The following is an 18,572-nucleotide window of genomic DNA, read 5'->3' on the forward strand; positions in this document are numbered from 1 at the left end:
TTCATTGACCTATTATGTTTGTTAACAACGTTTATTTTGATAACATCATATTTTTTTTAATATTGAAAACATCTTTGTAGTTGTGATTTTATGAAAATCACATTTATTACACCGTCCCTTTTTAAAAAAATGAAATTATCTTTGCTGTTAGATTGAACTTTTATAAATCATTAAATTGAACCAAAAATCCTAAGTTCATCTACTTTAAGAATATGAAGATGAACTAGGGTTTCCTATCATTTGATCATGTTTAATTTAATGATTCAATGAAATTTGATATTAAAAAAAAGATTTTCCATCTTTGTTTGGAAGTTTTACCATTAAAGAATAATGTTTTCATTTGATCTTCTTTAAGACACAGCTTTTGATACAATGGGTGAAGGTGAGAATGCTTAGATGAGTTATTTCGATTTTTTTAAGCCTATGACCTTCATTTGGTTTGAAAACATGGAGGGCACGTCTAAATCACCCAAAATAAAATCTCTCTCTCTCTCTCTCTCTCTCTCTTATACAGTCTGTAAAGAGATGAGGAGATGGATAGATTGGTGGTGACTAACTGTACTGATTAGTGGGTGTTTATAAGAGAGAGAGAGTGGGCAAAGCAGGTTAGGACTGTTTGAGTGAGACAAAAGAAAAGTGAAACAACTATTCTCTCCTTACTCACCAAGTTTGGCAACCTCGACTCTTTTGTTCATTTTTTTTGGACTTTAAAGTAAACAAACAAAAAGATAGTGCCCTTAGTTTTCTTCATTTTTGCACTTTAGACTTAGCAAATGCTTGGATTGAATTCAAATCTTCTGTTTTGTCTTTACAAGCAAACAAGAAAAAGTAACCAGTGCTTGAGTATCTTTGCTTCATAAGATTTAAAAAAAAAATAAAAGGATAAGGCTTAAAAATAAATACATTTATCTTAAAGGATGTATTCTATGATTATCTTCAAAACCCTGCCTTTTTAGAAAGAGAAAAGGTTTTAAGGGTATTTAAGTCATTTTACCTCTTTTAGAGAAGACAGAGTTCAAGGGGTATGTAATCAGCTTCAAAGCACAAGGGTATCTCAAACTTTCACCCAAAAAATATAATTGTGCTTAGCAGTTGCCATCCCTAATCCACTCTATCTCAACCAACACACACACACACACACACACACACACACACACACACACAGTCACCAACTATCCATCCATTTCCCTATCTCCATACAAACACCATAGCCATCACCTACCTATCCATCTCCCTCTCTCTTCGAGAGACAGAGGGAGAGAGAAGAGAAAACTATTCACACCAACTTTAGCTCCCCTCACTTTTTCTTTTTTTTTTGGAAAATGTTGAACGGGACTTCCTTTGACACTGCAAGATCAGCAGTGTCCAAAGAAGTCAGTTTAGAAAGATTCTTTTTCTTTTTCATTCCTTTTGACTTCAAAGTAAATAAGAAATAAAGAAGTGCCCATAGTTTTCTTCAATTTGCACTTTGCAAATGCTTAGAGTGCTTTCAAATCTTCTTCCTTACTCTGTTTTGTCTTTACAAGCAAACAACAAAAAGTAACCAATGTTTGCTACTCTTTGATTCACATCATAAGATAGAAAAAGAAAAGGATAAGGCATAATAAAGAAAAAGACTAACGATAAAATGACTCGAAAAAACATACCCAATCTGTACGCATGGCAAGTGTCAACCTATTAGAGAATAAGATGTACTGTATTAAAATGCATAAGATACATTGTATCATTGTTAGTGTATCTTACACAAATGAAAGGTTGTGATGAAGGATATTCTAGAATATATATTGATATTTAGAATATATCAATTAGGATATTCTAGAATATTTATATTAGGTAATTTTCATATATCTTGATTGATGTAATGCCTATAAATACCCTATTGGGACTTTTGTAATATTCATCCAAGAATTATCAATAAAATTCAGTATTTCTACACAACCCGTACAGACCAAGTACATTTTTTTCGAGTCAGATTATCACGACTCTAACAAAAATACATGCTTCTTAGAGAACACATATTATGATCATGATCAAAATCCCACAAACTAACTTGTTTACCTTAAAGGCCAACATCACCTCCAAAATACATAAATATGAGAGTTACAGATTACAAAGCATTCAGTTATTGTTTACAAGCAAGCCTTCATGCAGCCAATTTCTCATGATCACAAATGCCTCTTCTGCATCTCTATCTTCTTCATAAGATTCTGGACGGTGGGCAAACCTGTGACCTCGACCCTTGAACACCACAACCTTAGAAGCACTACCAATGCTCTTCTCGATATCCTGTAACGTGCTGACCGGACAAAGTGGGTCACTGTCACCAGATATAAATAAGACGGGAACCTTAACGTTCGCAGCTAGAGATGGGTTCATCCGTGTTCCATAAAAGCAGACACCAACACTGAAATAGGTTCCCTGGTCTTGGGCTAGTGTCTCTAATAGTCTGCCACCTCCGAAGCAGAACCCCATGATTCCAAGCTTTTTTGACATTCCTGCAGCTATGAATTCATCAACCATCCATTTGGCTGATGTGTTTATGTCCTTTGCAACCCTCTCTGTGGGGTGTCCAGCTCTCCAATCTTCATGCTCGGACTTGGATCGGTTCTCTGTCCATGGATTCCCACGAAACAAGTCTGGGACAAGAACACTGCAATTAACAGTTAATCAACACAAAGCACTGCAAAAATTATCAAGTAATGGTGCATCAAGAAGGAAAGAGCAAAGCATCAATTTTATATATCTGCATGTGTACGTAAAGAGAAAAAGTTAAATAGCTCCTCTCATTAAGACATGACCTTGTGGTCTATAGTAACCATGGTACAATTTTTAAAATTTTATTTTTTAAATTATACAAAGAGAGAAGGAAAAGAAGACCCTCCTGTTCGAGCAACAAAATCAAGAAAAAAGAAAAATACAAGCCAAAAAAATGAAATAACTCGAAACGGAAAGTATGTGCTTGAAACATACCTTGAAGCAGGAAAGTATATGAGAAGTATACTTGTAATCAGTGGGGTTGGATTCCATCAAAGGCTATTGACAATTAAAGTGAAATGCCACAAACACCGATAAAAAATAAAGAAATACAAGATGGAGAGAAAAATCTCCATCTAAAAAGGGAATACAAGTCTTAATCTCGCAATCACGCTTCATGCTACAGTTGTGAAGTTTTATACAGAAAAGCTTGTCATTAAAAATTTATTAGTATTTCGAGGTAACTCAAGTATCTTTAAAATTATAATGAGAGAAGGCCGAGTAGAAGTGGTTCAACACCAAAATTTGAGTGGCCAATAAATGCCCCCACTTTTATATTTAAATTTAACATAATCAGTGTCTTTTGGTAAAAAACCAAGAAAACTGGAATGTATAATGTTGCTTAAATTTCAAAACTACAAAAATATCCTTTTCTATGTAATTTTCAAGGACCCTTTAATCAATATTTTAAATTACAAACAAGCCCTTTTAATACATGTGTGTTTGCACATACTACGTTCTAGTGATACATAAAGTCAAAAGATTTTACAACTTACCAAATCTTTTATATTAATAACCTTCTTATTTGTTTGCATCATATATTGAACCTAACCTGTATCATTAATAATTTTCCTTTTTTTTCTTATCACAACACATAGCCTTAGAAGACTGAGGTAACATACATTCAACCAAACATTACACCACCCCTGGATGATGGAAAATACATAGTGCCTTATTAGTAAAATTTTACTACTTATCAAATCCACATCTATTAATAACTTTCTTTATCTGTTTGCAAACATATATTTAATTACAGTACCATACATGTATCATTAGTTAGTTAGTTTCATCTTTTCACTTATTTCCGAAGTAAGAAATTCAATATACGATAAAAATTAGACACATGATTAATTCAAGTGTGATTCAAAATATACATATGACCGATCATTTAAAAACTCAGCCAAAAAGGCAAAGAATGGCAAATACATAGCCAAACTTTGAACCACATTGGTAGATGGACAACACATAGCCATTCCCTTATTCTGTTTTGCATACCATATAAAGAACAATGTCGTTCATCATTTCATATTGATACAGTGTAGTTTAAATTTGGCTTCTCAAGAGTAGGGGTTTTACATAGGTCTTCTAAGCCACATGTAAATTCATCATTTGCATCAGCAGAAATTTCTTTACTTTGACCATTGCCTTTGTTTTAGAGAAATTTGTTTTGATTGCGAGAATTTAAGATAATTTCTCATCATTAACATAATTTAGCTTTCAAGTTCAAATTTTTTTACATTAGCTTTGGATGCCACATCCACTATATTTCAAGTTCAAATATTTCTTTAATTTGGCACTAATCTTGCTTTGTTGAAGAAACGAAAATGTTTCTATTATCTAATTTTGATACAAAAGATCTAGGGAAGGATGATGTGATGCTACAAATTAAGATCTTAAGGACAATACATTGATTTTGATCATAAATCAGCCCCTACTCCTAGGATCCTAGCATCAAGTTAATGACAAACACTAGATGTTCTAATGTTCAACTAGAATTCGTCAATGTTAATGGAAATCTTATGTATGTTATGCACTGTACAAAACCCGATATAACACACATTGTAGGTATGGTGTGCCGTTTACTAGCAATCCAAATACCGAGAATTGGAATGTTGTATCTTAAGGTACTCGAAAGGGACCTTAGACTATGAACTGCATTATCAAGGATATTATAACGTATTAGAAGGATATAGTGACGCAAGTCGGAATAATGTAGAGTCTAATTCGAAGTTTACTATTGACTAGATCTTTACACTAGGCAGTGTTGCTATATCTAAGGCATCCAAGAAGCAAACTTGTATATCAGATTCTACTCTGATAGCATTAGCAGATTCATGTATTAAAAAAAAAAAAAAACAAACCAGCTTAGGAATCTATTAATAGATGTACCATTATGAGAAAATCCTACTCCAACTATAATGATCAATTGTGATAGCCAAATAGTATTATACAGAAAAATTCTAGAAAAGTTTGTCAAGTCTCTTAATGAAAACTTGGCAGGAATTTATATTAACTGATAAAGTGAATAGACATAAATGCGCTTACATATAAACATCGGAAAAAAAAAAACCTAATATTACTAAACTAAATTATTTCCAATACTCCCCCTCAAGCCGGTGCAATATATCAACTAAACCCAGCTTGACATGATGAAATTGAGTAACAGAAAAACCAACAGATTTCGTAAGCATGTCGGCAAGTTGATCTGAAGAAGGTACAAAGACTATCTTAAGATTATCAGATCGAACTTTCTCCTTGAGAAAGTGAATATCAACCTCAATATGCTTAGTTCTTTCGTGAAGAACTGAGTTAAAAGCAAACATGATAGCAGACTTGTTGTCACAGAACAAAATAGAAGAACCAGAAACAGGAAATCTCAACTCTGTCAGCAAAGATCGAATCCAAATTAGGTCACATGTGGCAAGGACCATAACATGATATTCAGCTTCAGTAAAAGAACGAGAAACCACATTCTATTTTTTACTTTTCCACGAGATAAGGTTATCACCATAAAAAGTACTGAAATCAGAGATAAATCTCCTATCTGTGAAAGAACTAGCATAATCAACATTTGTAAAACTAGACAAATGTAGTTGAGCAGTGGAAGAGTTAAAAAGTCCAAAATCAGAACACGACTTCAAGTAGAAGAATATGATAAACGGCATCAAGATGAGAAGTACGCGGAGTAACTAACCACACTAACCGCAAAAGGCAAATCCAATCTAGTGTTAGTCAGATGACCTACAAGTCTCTGATAAGAAGAAGGATTAGATAAGAAATCACCAGAGTCAGTATAAAGACGATGATAATGATCCATAAGAGGGGAAGCAAGACGTCAATCAAGCATCCCAGTGTCCTGAAGAAGATCCAATGTGTATTTACGCTGAGATAAAGAAATACTAAGATGAGAGCAAACTACTTCTATCCCCAAGAAGTACTTGAGTGAACCCAAGTTCTTAACCTCAAAAATACGACCCAATTACACCTTAACTCTATCAATCCACTGTGCATCATCACCAATAATAATATCATCCACATAAACCAAGACAATGGCACAACGACCATTCACTCCTCGACGAATAAAGCAAGTATGATCTGAGTGGCATCTAGAAAACTCTATAGATAAAATAACCTTAGAAAAACGTTGAAACCAAACTCGTGGGGACTGCTTTAGGTCATACAGAAATATAAGAAGGCGATATATCTTCCCAGAATACTCTCCTTTAAAGACGAAACCCACGAGGGTGGTCCATATAAATACAATTGATAAGGATAAAACTGGGGTCAGCCAACCCAAAACAGCCTTTTCTCTCCTATTCAAGCCAGATGTGAGATAAGATCCAATGATTTGTATTCTGACTCAATTTGAATTCTACTCCTTATGATTTGAAGTCTAGCTTTGTCAAGCTAAGGTTTTAACATGCTTCTTCTATTTGTAAGTAAGTGAATAATTACTTGCACATTGAGATAACAAATCCATATATCGGGTGACAGTCATTTCCCGAGTTCGAGAGTACTTCCTTTGTTCTAGTCATATTCCAATCCTATTGGGCTTAATTATTTTTCTCATTTTTTTTACAATGAATGCCCCGAAGAGGCAAAGGTTTCCAATATCATAAATGATTGTCAAGATAGATACACTTTTTTTTAGTTGAGGGATAGATACACTTTGTTAGCTTTTTCTCGTTTTTTCCCCTTCTTTTTGAAAATTATGATAATCAAGAGGTTGATTAGGAAGAACGTACTACGATCATCCACAGGATAGCTATTCATCAAATTCTGTTTAGGTCTTTGAATTTGTGTTCTGCTTGGGCTTCCGGCTTTCGTCTTTTAAAGATAAAAATTCATATACAGATACATGTATAAAACACAATTGATATAACTATAAGGATTTCCAGATATTAGTTTAGCCAAAACCAATGAGTCAGACACTTCATGTCTGTGTCTACAAGCCCAATGGTCCAATTCTATGTTACATAGGGTTCAAGCAATTCTAGCTTCTCTGTGGTAAATCCTCTAGCAAATGAATGACAATATACTTTAAATTTGAAATTCCAAATCCTTAATTTTGTAAACTAGAAATTGCAAGGGGTAGTACACAGTTAAACATTTTTAAGGTCAAGCAACATACTTGTAACCATTGCACGCGACACGATATGCAAAATCTCTTGTAGATGAATTTTCAAACCCGTAAACATCAGACAACAATAGTACGCCGGTTCCATTGTTGTTCTTCACTGCCGTGAATAGATAAGCCTGTATGCTATCTGAACCCTCCCCTAAGACAACCTCAACTCCATTAACTAGCTCACATGCCTCATCATCTACACCATCTTCCACTTTCACTTGGCTGCAAAATACTTTATTGGTAGTATGCTTTACAAGATATGGCCATCTTTGATAACAGAAATTGCCTTTTCTCTGAACAAAAACTGAAGTTCTACGGTCAGAAGCTGCAATGTTTCTTATAAAATCATGGGTATAAAACAATTTATATACTATAATTGTAAATCACAAGTATAAAGGGTGATCGGAGCATGCTCATGAGAACTCAAACCCTGTTACAAGTTTGACTTAAAAGGAATAAATCATGCACATACCATGACAACTATGACTTGCAAAGAATATGGGAAGAAATAAAGTATGGTAGAAATCTGACTGGGCATGGGTTGCCATGTATACTATATACTACATTACAAGTACGTACATATAAATAAGGTTATATTATATGGTTTTAAACATATGAAATGCCTTAATAACATAGGATTATATACACCATCCAATGTTAGAAACTACCAGATTAGGAATCCTTTATGACATCCATCTATAGCAAGTCAGATGAATTAGCTTTGTTCATTCGCTTGATAGAAATGTTGTATTTTGGGCGTCCATGTGGACCCAACTCTTATTATTCACGTATTAGGACTCCTTTTTGGAGTTAGAGTCCTAATAAGGTTGACTTCTTATTTTTTCTATAAATAGATAAGATGTAGGATGCGAATAAGAGAACGAAAAAAAATAGAAAATAAGATTCTCCAAAACAAAAACTTCTTCTCTCTAAGTTGCAATTTTCTGAGTTTCTGTCAAGAGGACCCTAGGGTTTAAGGTATGGAAACAACAACAGCTCTAGTAGCGTCAACGTGACGGTTTTTTGGACTTCCGATCTCCAGCGATCGACTCAACGTAACATGAAGCAAGGTTCGAATCTTCGCTGCGACAATAAGGTACGCTCCCTATAATATTCCTAACATTGGTATCAGAGCCGAATATGTTTCGTGCTCTGCTGTGTTGTTCGAATAATTTTTTAAATCCCTAAATCGATTTTGGAAATAAATTTATTTTAATCGATTTTTAACTAGAAATTTGGGGGTTTTTTCGTCGAACACTCGTCGGACATTGCTAAAACCCTATTTGTTGAAGTTCATAATAAAATAAAAATCGATAAAGGGGAAGAAAGAGGAAGAATCAAAGGGTTTTAGACGAAGAACATGAGAAAAGAAAACAGATCAGACTCACCTGATCTGTTGTTTTTTGTGCGGCAAGCATGGATCGAGCTTGCGACCTTCTGATCTGGATTCAGTCGTACCTAGGTTGCCTCAGATCCATGTTATGGCCGTCGATTCACTCAGTTCGTCTATTGGATCGAAGCTCCGACGCGACAAAGGTTGTTGCTTGGTCATCAAACTCCCCAACTTTCCTTCAATTATCTTCTTCTTTCCTCTTTAAGAGTCGATCTTGAGTCATCAAAGATGGCCTGGTTTGCTCCTTTTTCCTTAGCCTTAACAAGAGAGGCGGTTTTTTCCCCATGGTTAGTGGTTCTGTAAGAAGAAATGGAGTAGATGGAGTTCAACAGAACTCTTCTCTAATTTACATATTGTTTTTAGAATTTTTTTTTTTTTAATATATATCGGTAGTTATATAAGTAAATAACATTGATTTGAAATTTATTTAATATACAAGACTGGTTGTACAGGTAAAAGACATTGTTTTTAATTTTTTTTTTTGTATACAACGGTGGTTGTATAGCTAAATAATTCTTGATATAATGCATTGAAAAAAGTTTTGTTTTTATACAATGGTTGTTGTATAATTATATTGCTCCGAGTTCAACAGAACTCAATAATTCTTGATATAATGCATTGAAATAAAAAAATATTTTTATATACAACAGTAGGTTGTATAGTTAAATAACACCGGTTATTAATAGCTCACCAATTTTATATTGAGTACTATGAGATGTAGCTTTAAAACAATTTATTAATTCTAAGATTTTTTTTTTTTTTCGTAAATCACCCTTTAAGGAATGGTTTGGATGAACAGTAAAATAAATAGAATTGCTTGCTTATAATATAGCACATACCATGCAAATGTATATCTATGATATGTCCATGTTTAATTGCTTGATTATAGTTCTTTGAAGAACTTGATATCAACAATTACTTTTGTAATCAAATTAAATATTTATTAAATTAATTATAATTTAGAGTGGTAACCTTTGGGGTTCCTCTTTAAAATTTGCGCGTCAAGGATTAAACAATTAAGATCAAAAGAGATGATTGCTAACTTTGACAATCGTCAATGTTTAGTTTCTCGATCTGATGTCATAACATTGATCTTGATTGGCTGATCTGAGGGATTGAGCAAATTTTTTGTGTGTAGCATAATTGATAGATATAACAAAAAAAATTAATTATATATATATATATATATATATATATGGGGACGGTTCCACGGACGTCTTTGAAACCATGTAAGAAAACAACGTTTGTGAGACGTTAGATTTTGAGATAACAACGAGTGAGATGTGTTTTGATGTCATTTCAAATGAGAATGTAAGTTTTACAAATTTTAAAAAAACTCCTTAATTTTTTATTATTTTAAACTAACTCCTTGTTTCCATTAACATAATTTTTAAAAAAATTCTCTTCTCCTCTCTCTTCACTGCCTCTTCTCTTTTCTTTCTCTCTCTCTCTCTCTCTGAAATCAAACAAAACCCACAACAGTCTGGGGAAAACCCACACTCTCTCTCTCTTACAATTGCTCACCATCCTCCCATGAAGACGTCAACAGTTTGGAAAAAACCCACGCTCTCTCTCTCTACCTCTTGATGATGTTCTTATCTTCCTTCTTATATCTGAAAATTGTTTGTGGGTTTCGTTTTATTTCCTTGTTCTAAATATGATTATTCGTTTATGTAGAAGGATGGTGTGCAATTGTATGTTGGGCTTCCTCTGGATACAATCTCTAACTGCAATAAGCTGAACCATGAGAGAGAAATCAAGTTCGGTTTAAAGACCTTGAAACTCTAAGGGTTGGAAGGCGTTAAGCTTTCAGTCTGGTAGGGGATAATTGAGAAGGAAAACATGGGAACGTATGATTGGTCAGGTTACCTTGATCTCGCGAAGATGGTCCAAGATGTAGGCCTCAAGCTTCGTGTCTCATTTTGCTTCCATGCCTCCAAAAAATCATCAATTCCATTACCTCAATGGGTATTCTGAATTGGCAAAGCCCAACCTGATATCTTCTTCATAGATCGATCTGCAATGGGGAGAGAGAGAGAGAGAGAGAGAGAGTTTGATTTAGATAGAGAGAGAGAAGAGAGAGATGATAGAGAGAGAGAAGAGAGATAGAGAGAGAGAGAGAGAGAGAGAGAGAGAGAGAAGAAAAGCGTGGGTTTCATTTGATTTCAGATAGAGAGAGAGAAGAGAGAGACAGAAGAGACAGTGACGAGAGAGAGTTTATCTTAAAAAAATAAAAATATAAAAAGGAGGGAGGTGTTGGGAATTATATATAAATATTATAAAGATTGAATTGACGTCTTAAGCGATCCAAGCCGTTGTTGTCTCCAAATCCAACGATTGACATCCAGTGGTTTCTCAGCAGGTTTCTTAAACATCCCATGAACCACCCCCTATATATATATATATATATATTATTTAATTTGTGCATTTCTTTTATATATACAGTATTTCACAATGCCATCTAAAAACGTAGTAACGGATTTAAATAAGGGAGAGAAACTGGATGGTAATAATTATGACATTTGGCACTGTAAGATCCAGCATCTCTTAGATGAGCAAGGGGTCTTGGATAATTTGACCGTAGTTATGGACAGATCAGAAGAAGGGACTTTTGCACAACACTGTCGTAGTATGGACACATACCTGAATTGGCAGAAACAAGATCGGTGCGCTCGCTTTACCATGCTGAGTAGCATGCATAATGATCTTATTGGCAAATTCGAGGGTTATCAAGCTGCCAAAGATATGTGGGATGCTTTGAAACTGTCATTTGCGGGTACTTCAACAACCAGATTGTGCGCGTTGACGCTGAAATTTGACTCATATAAGAAGGCTCCCAATGACACCATGGTTGAGCATTTTAGGAAAATGTCTCAAATGATACGCGATCTGAAAGCTGCTAGAAATGTTCTGACAAATGAGCAGCAAATTCTTTCTGTCTTGAGATCTTTACCAGATTCTTGGGAGCAGATGAAACTTAATATGACGCACAATGAGAGTATTACTAACTTCTCTCAGTTGTCGCGACATCTTGAATTAGAAACTGAACATCAGTCTACAAGGACTAACAGTGTCGCTTTCACTGTTGAATCCAGTAAGTGTGGGAACTTCAGACCTAAGTGTAAGCCAATGAAAAGAACTTAGACTAATGATATTGCGTCTAAGAAGAACCCGAATTTCAAACGCCGCAGAAGAAAACGGAGTGGAAAGAAAGACAAATCTAAAATGGCATGCCACAACTGTAAGAAACTGGGACACTTCACTCGTGAATGCACTGAGCCGAAGAAGGTAAAAACCAACTCTAAACCCCCCCTTTCATTGTTTTGTTTGCACAGAGGTGCTTGTTGCTGACTCTTGTGATCTTGATTGGATTGTAGATTCCAGAGCAACCAAACATATAACAAAGGATAGATCAGAGTTCGTAGAGTTTCGTTGAGTCCCGCATTGTAGCATGAAGATTTTTATGGAAACAGTCCCAGTGAAAACGTAGTGGGAGTGGGAACATACCAACTACGGATGCATACAGGACGCACATTATTACTCCACGATGTTCTTTATGCGCCAGGAGTTCGACGTAATTTACTTTCAGTTTCATCGCTATTAGATTTAGGTTTTGATTTCCATTTTTTGTTAAAAACAGTCAGCATTTCTTTGGATTCAGTTGTTTATGGATACGCTTTTAATTCAAATGGTTTGTTTAAATTAGGTATTGTTTTTAGTAATTTAAACCCTGTTGCTTATTCGATTTCCAATGATGTTGTTTTTTATTCTGTGAAATGGCATGCTAGATTAGGCCATATTGGGCAAGATAGGATGAAAAGACTAGTGAAGGATGGATTATTAGGTTCACTTTCAAAAGTCGATCTTCCAATTTGTTAACACTGTCTAACCAGAAAGTTGAGTAGGAAACCATTTGGAAAGGCGGTATGTGCATTAATTCCCTTGAGTTAATCCATTCTGACATCTACGGACCACTTAATGTGAGGGCACGCCATGGAGCGACCTATTTCATCACATTTATTGATGATTATTCACGATTTGGATATGTTTTTTTGATTTCACATAAATCTGAAGCATCAGATTGCTTTAACAAATTTATGTTGGAAGTTGAAAATCAGTTAGAGAGAAAAATTAAGACTCTCAGAACTGATCGAGGACGCGACTATTTATCAAAGACTATGAAGAGGCTCTATGAAGAAAAAGATATCCGTAAGCAATTAACAATTCCTTCTACTCCGCAGCAAAATGGTTTAGCAGAAAGAAGGAATAGAACCCTTTTAGACATGGTGAGATCGATGATGGCACAAGTAAACCTTCCTTTTTCTTTTTGGGGAGATGTTTTTTTGACTGCAACCTACATCCTCAATAGGGTACCCTCTAAATCTGTTACATCCACCCCTTATGAGTTATGGACAGGTAGAAAACCCGATCTGGGTCATCTATGTCCATGGGGATCATCTGGTTTTGTTCATATTCCTTCCCATCAAGTTGGGAAGTTAGACATGAGAGCTAAGAAATGCACGTTTATAAGATATTATGAACATTCTAAGGGTTTTGTGTTTATATATGAACGAGACAATGGTGGAATAATAGAGATTGAGTCGCGAGATATGGATTTCATTGAGAATGATTTCCCAAGTAGAAAGAAAACTCAGATATCACATGAGTTCTATGAGTTGATAGAACCAGCTCCGGAATCAGAAGAGGAACCTTCACCTATTCTCAACGAGGGTGGGATAACTAAACCTTCTGATGATCCGATAATCGTCGAAGATAGTGGGAGTGTACCACTAGATGTTACTAATGATGATCTTGAGTTACATAGGAGTAAACGTGGAACAATACCCCGTCGTCGATTTGAGATTGAAGGGGAATCATTCATATCTGCTTTATTTGATGATGATGAACCTAGGAATTACTGGGAGGCATTGTCATCATCTGCTTCTAAAGAATGGATGACTACTATGCAAGATGAAATTAGTTCTATGATGAAGAATCAAGTTTGGGAACTTGTTGATTTTCCACCTAGACACAAGACTATTGGAAACAAATGGATTCTAAAAGTCAAGCGAAAGGTTGATAGAACTATTGATAAGTATAAAGCCCGTCTGGTTGCGAAATGATATACCCAAATAGAGGGTATTGACTATGATGAGACTTTCTCACCAGTAGTTAGACTCACATCCGTTCGCCTCATTTTAGCCATTGTCGCACATTTAAACTTAGAACTTTTTCAGATGGACGTTAAGACAATATTTCTCAATGGAGATTTGAATGAGGAGATCTATATATATCAACCTATAGGCTTCAAAATAGAAGGACATGAGCGCAAAGTTTGCAAGCTTAAAAAATCTATCTATAGTTTGAAACAATCATCCAGGCAATGATACTTATGTTTTCATCGAGCCATTACTACAAATGGGTTTACGATGATGGAAGAGGACCATTGTGTGTATGTTAAACGGAGTGGAAAGAATTTCTTAATATTGTCTCTGTATGTTGATGACATTTTGCTGGCTGGAAATGATATGGAGTTGATTGTCACCACCTAGAAGTGATTATCCTCAAATTTTGAAATGAAGGATATGGGTGAAGCGAATTTTGTACTTAGAATTAAGATCACTCGTGATTACTCTAAGAGACTTATTTGTTTGTCTCAGGAGAATTACATTAATAGAGTGCTCGAGCGTTTCTGTATGCAAAATTGTAAACCCATAGACACTCCAGTCCAGAAGGGACATTCCTTACATCTTGGTCTTTGTCCTATGACGGATGCAGAGAAGGATAAGATGACACAAGTGCCCTATGCAAATGCAATTGGGAGTCTGATGTATGTTATGATGTGTACTCGACCGGATATTTGCTTTGCAATAGGATTGGTCAGTCGTTATCAAAATAATCTAGGAACTGCTCATTGGAAGGCAGTAAAAAGATTTTTTTGATAATTGCATGGAACTGCAGATTATTCACTATGTTACCAGGGAACAGATTTGCGATTACAGGGCTATAGTGATGCGGATTGGGCTAATGATCTAGATGAGCGTAGACCTACATCAGGTTATGCATTCTTGCTTGGAGGTGGTGTTATTTCTTGGTCTAGCAAGAAATAGTCGTGTGTTGCATTATCCACGATGGAATCAGAATACATTGCATGTAATGTTGCGGTTCAAGAAGCTGTGTGGTTGAGAAGGTTTATTCGACTCAGTATAGTACATAGTGCCTCACATCCTGTATCATTGTATTGTGATAGCATGGCAGCACTGGCATATGTAAAGGATCCTAAATAGCATGGAAAATCGAAGCACATTGATATTCGCTACCACTACATTCGAGATATGGTAGCATAGAAGGAGGTAGTTTTATCACATATTAATTCAGGTCAGATGGTAGCAGATCCTCTGACTAAACCTATTCCTCGAGACATTTATCATACTCATGTTACGAGTTTGGGACTTCGTAGATTTTGATTTGTGATTGTAATAGACTTCTTGTTTTATTGGATATTTCTTTTTATATATAGATATTTATTCCTTCCATTCGTTTATATCATCAGTATATTGCATTCCTTTTAGATTATCTTATGCCTACACATTTTTTGACTATGTTTTTCAACATGGATTTGTTTTTCGTCATCAGGCTAAGATCATTCACTCACATAATGATTGCCCTGGCATAGACTACGAGCAGGAAGGTATTATTTAGACAATTAAACCTTAAGAGTTGAAACAATTTTACAAGGCGCAATGATTGCGAGCTTGATAATTGTATTATCATTACCTCGAATATTATCGAGATGAGATTCATAGGAATCGATTATGATTCATAGACTTGTAGAATCATAAAGCCTGATAAAGCCGGATGTGAACTTTAATCAGGTGCTTTGGTAAGCAATTGGATTGGGAAGTTCAGGTTAGGCGCTCACGGTGCGACTAGACTTGGATCCATATGGTGTTGAGGTTGACGAACTCTTGAGGAGCTCCACCATAGCATGTAAGTCATACTACATGCACTATTTATTTTTTACCTTTATTATTATTTATACAAGTAAGTGAATGATTCCCTGTTTCCTTATTATGTGAGCATTTTAAATAATTAGGTAATTATTGTGCCCTTAGTGACTTATGACTATGATGTAAAGTAGAAGTTAATGTTTACTGACTCTAACATGTTACCTATGACTACGATTGATAAGGTCTAATGGAACATGACTAGGAAAGTAACTTAACCAAAACTAAGCAACATGAGGGCTTGATGAAGATTATTTGGCATCACATTCTAATGATAGATTGTACACAATGATTGGAGCTTGTGCCGGCACTGATATTTTTACTATCAAATTTTTTAAAAGTATACTATTGTATATTCAACAAAATATATAATTTTACAAATTATTTTGTTTTTGAAAGAAAGCCCATGCATTGTGTACAGGGTTGATCATTGTTTAGAGCTTAGACTCATGAGAGTTTGGAAAATGTTCAATTCGATGTGGCCAAATAAGTCTGGGGCATATGTGAGTTATAAGAGATGAGATGTGTTTTGTCAGTTAGATAGAAAGCTCTCTCCAGAAACAAAACTCCCGTTGGTCGCACACCTTATTTTCTTGTATGAAGAAAATACATGCATAACTTGAGATGAGGAGATGATTGTTGAGTCCTACCATGGACGAGTGGGAGATGTTAGTTGTTTTTTGGGCGTCCATGTGGACCCAACTCTTATTATTCACGTATTAGGACTCCTTTTTGGAGTTAAGAGTCCTAATAAAGTTGACTTCTTATTTTGACTATAAATAGATAAGATGTGGGACGTGAATAAGGGAACGAAAAAAAACAGAAAATAAGATTCTCCAAAACAAAAACTTCTTCTCTCTAAGTTGCAGTTTTCTGGGTTTCTATCAAGAGGACCCTAGGGTTTAAGGCGTGGAAACAGCGACACCTCTAGTAGCGTCAACGTGACGGTTTTTTGGACTTCTGATCTCCGACGATCGACTCAACGTGACACGAAGCAAGGTTCGGATCTCCGCTGCGACAATAAGGTACGCTCCCTATAATATTCCTAACATATTTTAAAAGATAAATAATATTCTAATGAATTACAATTTTAACATTGTTGGAATTTAACATTACCGATAACATTGGACTACATATGAAGTGAGATTTTATGATTGAGCATCTATCAATCTTGCTTATATATAGAAAAACTGGTTTAAAGGGTTTGACTCATACAAGACAATGGGTTTGGAAAACAATTATTAAGCTGAAACCCATCCAATAAACTAGTATAGGATACTTTTGAGACCAAAACCAAAAACTGTGGTATTTGCTAGAAAAAAAAACATATTGAAGACGGTCAATCAATATAGATTGATCCAAAATCTGATTCAAATCCAATATAGCATCTATGGGTACATAACAAATGTATCGAATCGATTCTTTTTAGGGAAAATTACATAAAGGACCCTGGTGGAGGGATTTATTTCTAAATAGTCTCTAAGTTTTGCACACGCGGAAGTTTAATAGGACATTTAGTAAACTTTTTATTTCTTAATGGTCCCTCATTATCAGTGAACTCATCACTTTTTTTTATTTACTGTTGAGTTCATCACTTTTTATTTATTGTCAAACTCGAAGCCTTTTTATTTATTGACTGAGTTTGCAATCTTTACCATCTAACTCACCACTATTTACTGTTGAGTATAACACTTTTTATTTACTGTCGAATTGACTAATATACATGGAAATATCGTCTAAAAAACTTAAGATAACGATCTGTTTAGGTGGTTTCAACCCAAAAGAACCATTCTTGATCGATTTTCTTCCAAAAACTATGAAAATATATATTTTTTGATAGGCAATCAATTGAGAAAATAAATAAATGAAGGATTAAAAAATAAATTACGTACAGATGAGGAGAGGAACAGCGGAGTTGCAACAGAAGAAGAGAGAAAGCGATGTTGTTTTCTGAGAAGGAAGAGAGGTAGACCCATTATCATCTTTGATGGGCGTGTTGAAATGGGAACTGTTGTTATTAAAGCCGTCATCAACCCCATATTTCTTCACCTTGCCTCCTCACCTCACCTCAATTAGCCTCCAAAAAGGCAAATGAGGAAGAAAGAATCCCACCCCCAACCCAACCCAACCCCCCCTATCGATTATCGAAGCTTCCAGTAAATTTAGGCCTTATCTTCTTCTTGGATTTAGATTTTTGAGTTGAGTTGAGTTGAGAAAGACAAGTTTTGAGGGACCCTAAGTTTGTATACTTTGTCATTAGATGAGATTGGGTAATGGACTATAGCCTATAGGAACACTTTATCCACATAAATAGCATGTCCAAGTTGGCATTTACAAATATTCTTGATGCCACGTGGATGTAAAATTAAAAAAAATGAGAAATTCTATTTCCATTGCCCTTTTCAAATTTAAATATGCATTCAAGTGTTATAAGTTAAAAAATTTCAAGAATTCTAAATGCGTTTTTTAATCTAAGGTATCAAAACCACCCGACTAATCCCCTACACCTACATGCACTTGAAAATTTCTAAAATAAATTCCTAAGGTGGTCTAGAAAGGACTATTGTAACTCAAGATCTCCCATTCTTGAAACGTGATCCTGGCCATCTCACCATCCCTTTAGAGTTGGTTTCGAAGATCTTGAGTATTACAATAAAATTCTTTGAAAATTGTTTTTAACTTAAGCCATAAATCCAAAAGAGTTGAGGTGTCAATTGGGCTAATGTGGTGAGGATCCTTCTCTCCATGTAACAAAATGATAAGATTACCTCTCATTTGCATCTCATTTGAGTACAAATTATATATACAGGGAAGTGTTTGGAAGCCCTAAAGAGAACTGAACATTGTACTAAATATTTTTCAAAACCTGGATCGGAAATTTAGAAATGGACTGATTTTTTGTGAATATGATCTCTATGATGAATAGATCATCCTTATCAAAAATCAGTTGAAAAATTATAAATAATCTGATTTTTGTACACACTTTTAATGGGGTTCTAAGTTTTAGAAT

General features: G+C 35.0%; 1 protein-coding gene across 2 annotated transcripts; it reads right to left on the reverse strand.

Annotated features, from left to right (window-relative positions):
- Window positions 1-1,894: 1,894 nt before the first annotated feature.
- Window positions 1,895-17,698, reverse strand: LOC147404543 (alpha/beta-Hydrolases superfamily protein). Of its 2 annotated transcripts, XM_086440549.1 has the most exons (4): window positions 17,455-17,580; window positions 8,551-8,852; window positions 7,166-7,455; window positions 1,895-2,650 (listed from the first exon to the last, which is right to left on the reverse strand). In XM_086440549.1, the coding sequence occupies exons 2-4, from the start codon at window positions 8,578-8,580 to the stop codon at window positions 2,119-2,121; spliced, it is 852 nt and encodes a 283-aa protein (XP_086296675.1). In that variant the 5' UTR covers window positions 8,581-8,852; window positions 17,455-17,580; the 3' UTR covers window positions 1,895-2,118. The 2 variants fall into 2 exon arrangements, with proteins under 2 accessions (XP_086296675.1, XP_086296674.1); XM_086440548.1 differs by lacking the exon at window positions 8,551-8,852 and having other exon boundaries at window positions 17,455-17,698.
- Window positions 17,699-18,572: the final 874 nt, after the last annotated feature.

The sequence above is a fragment of the Akebia trifoliata genome, chromosome 4 (assembly GCF_017979445.1).
Source record: "Akebia trifoliata isolate Shusen 1 chromosome 4, ASM1797944v1, whole genome shotgun sequence".
NCBI classification, from domain to species: Eukaryota; Viridiplantae; Streptophyta; class Magnoliopsida; order Ranunculales; family Lardizabalaceae; genus Akebia; species Akebia trifoliata.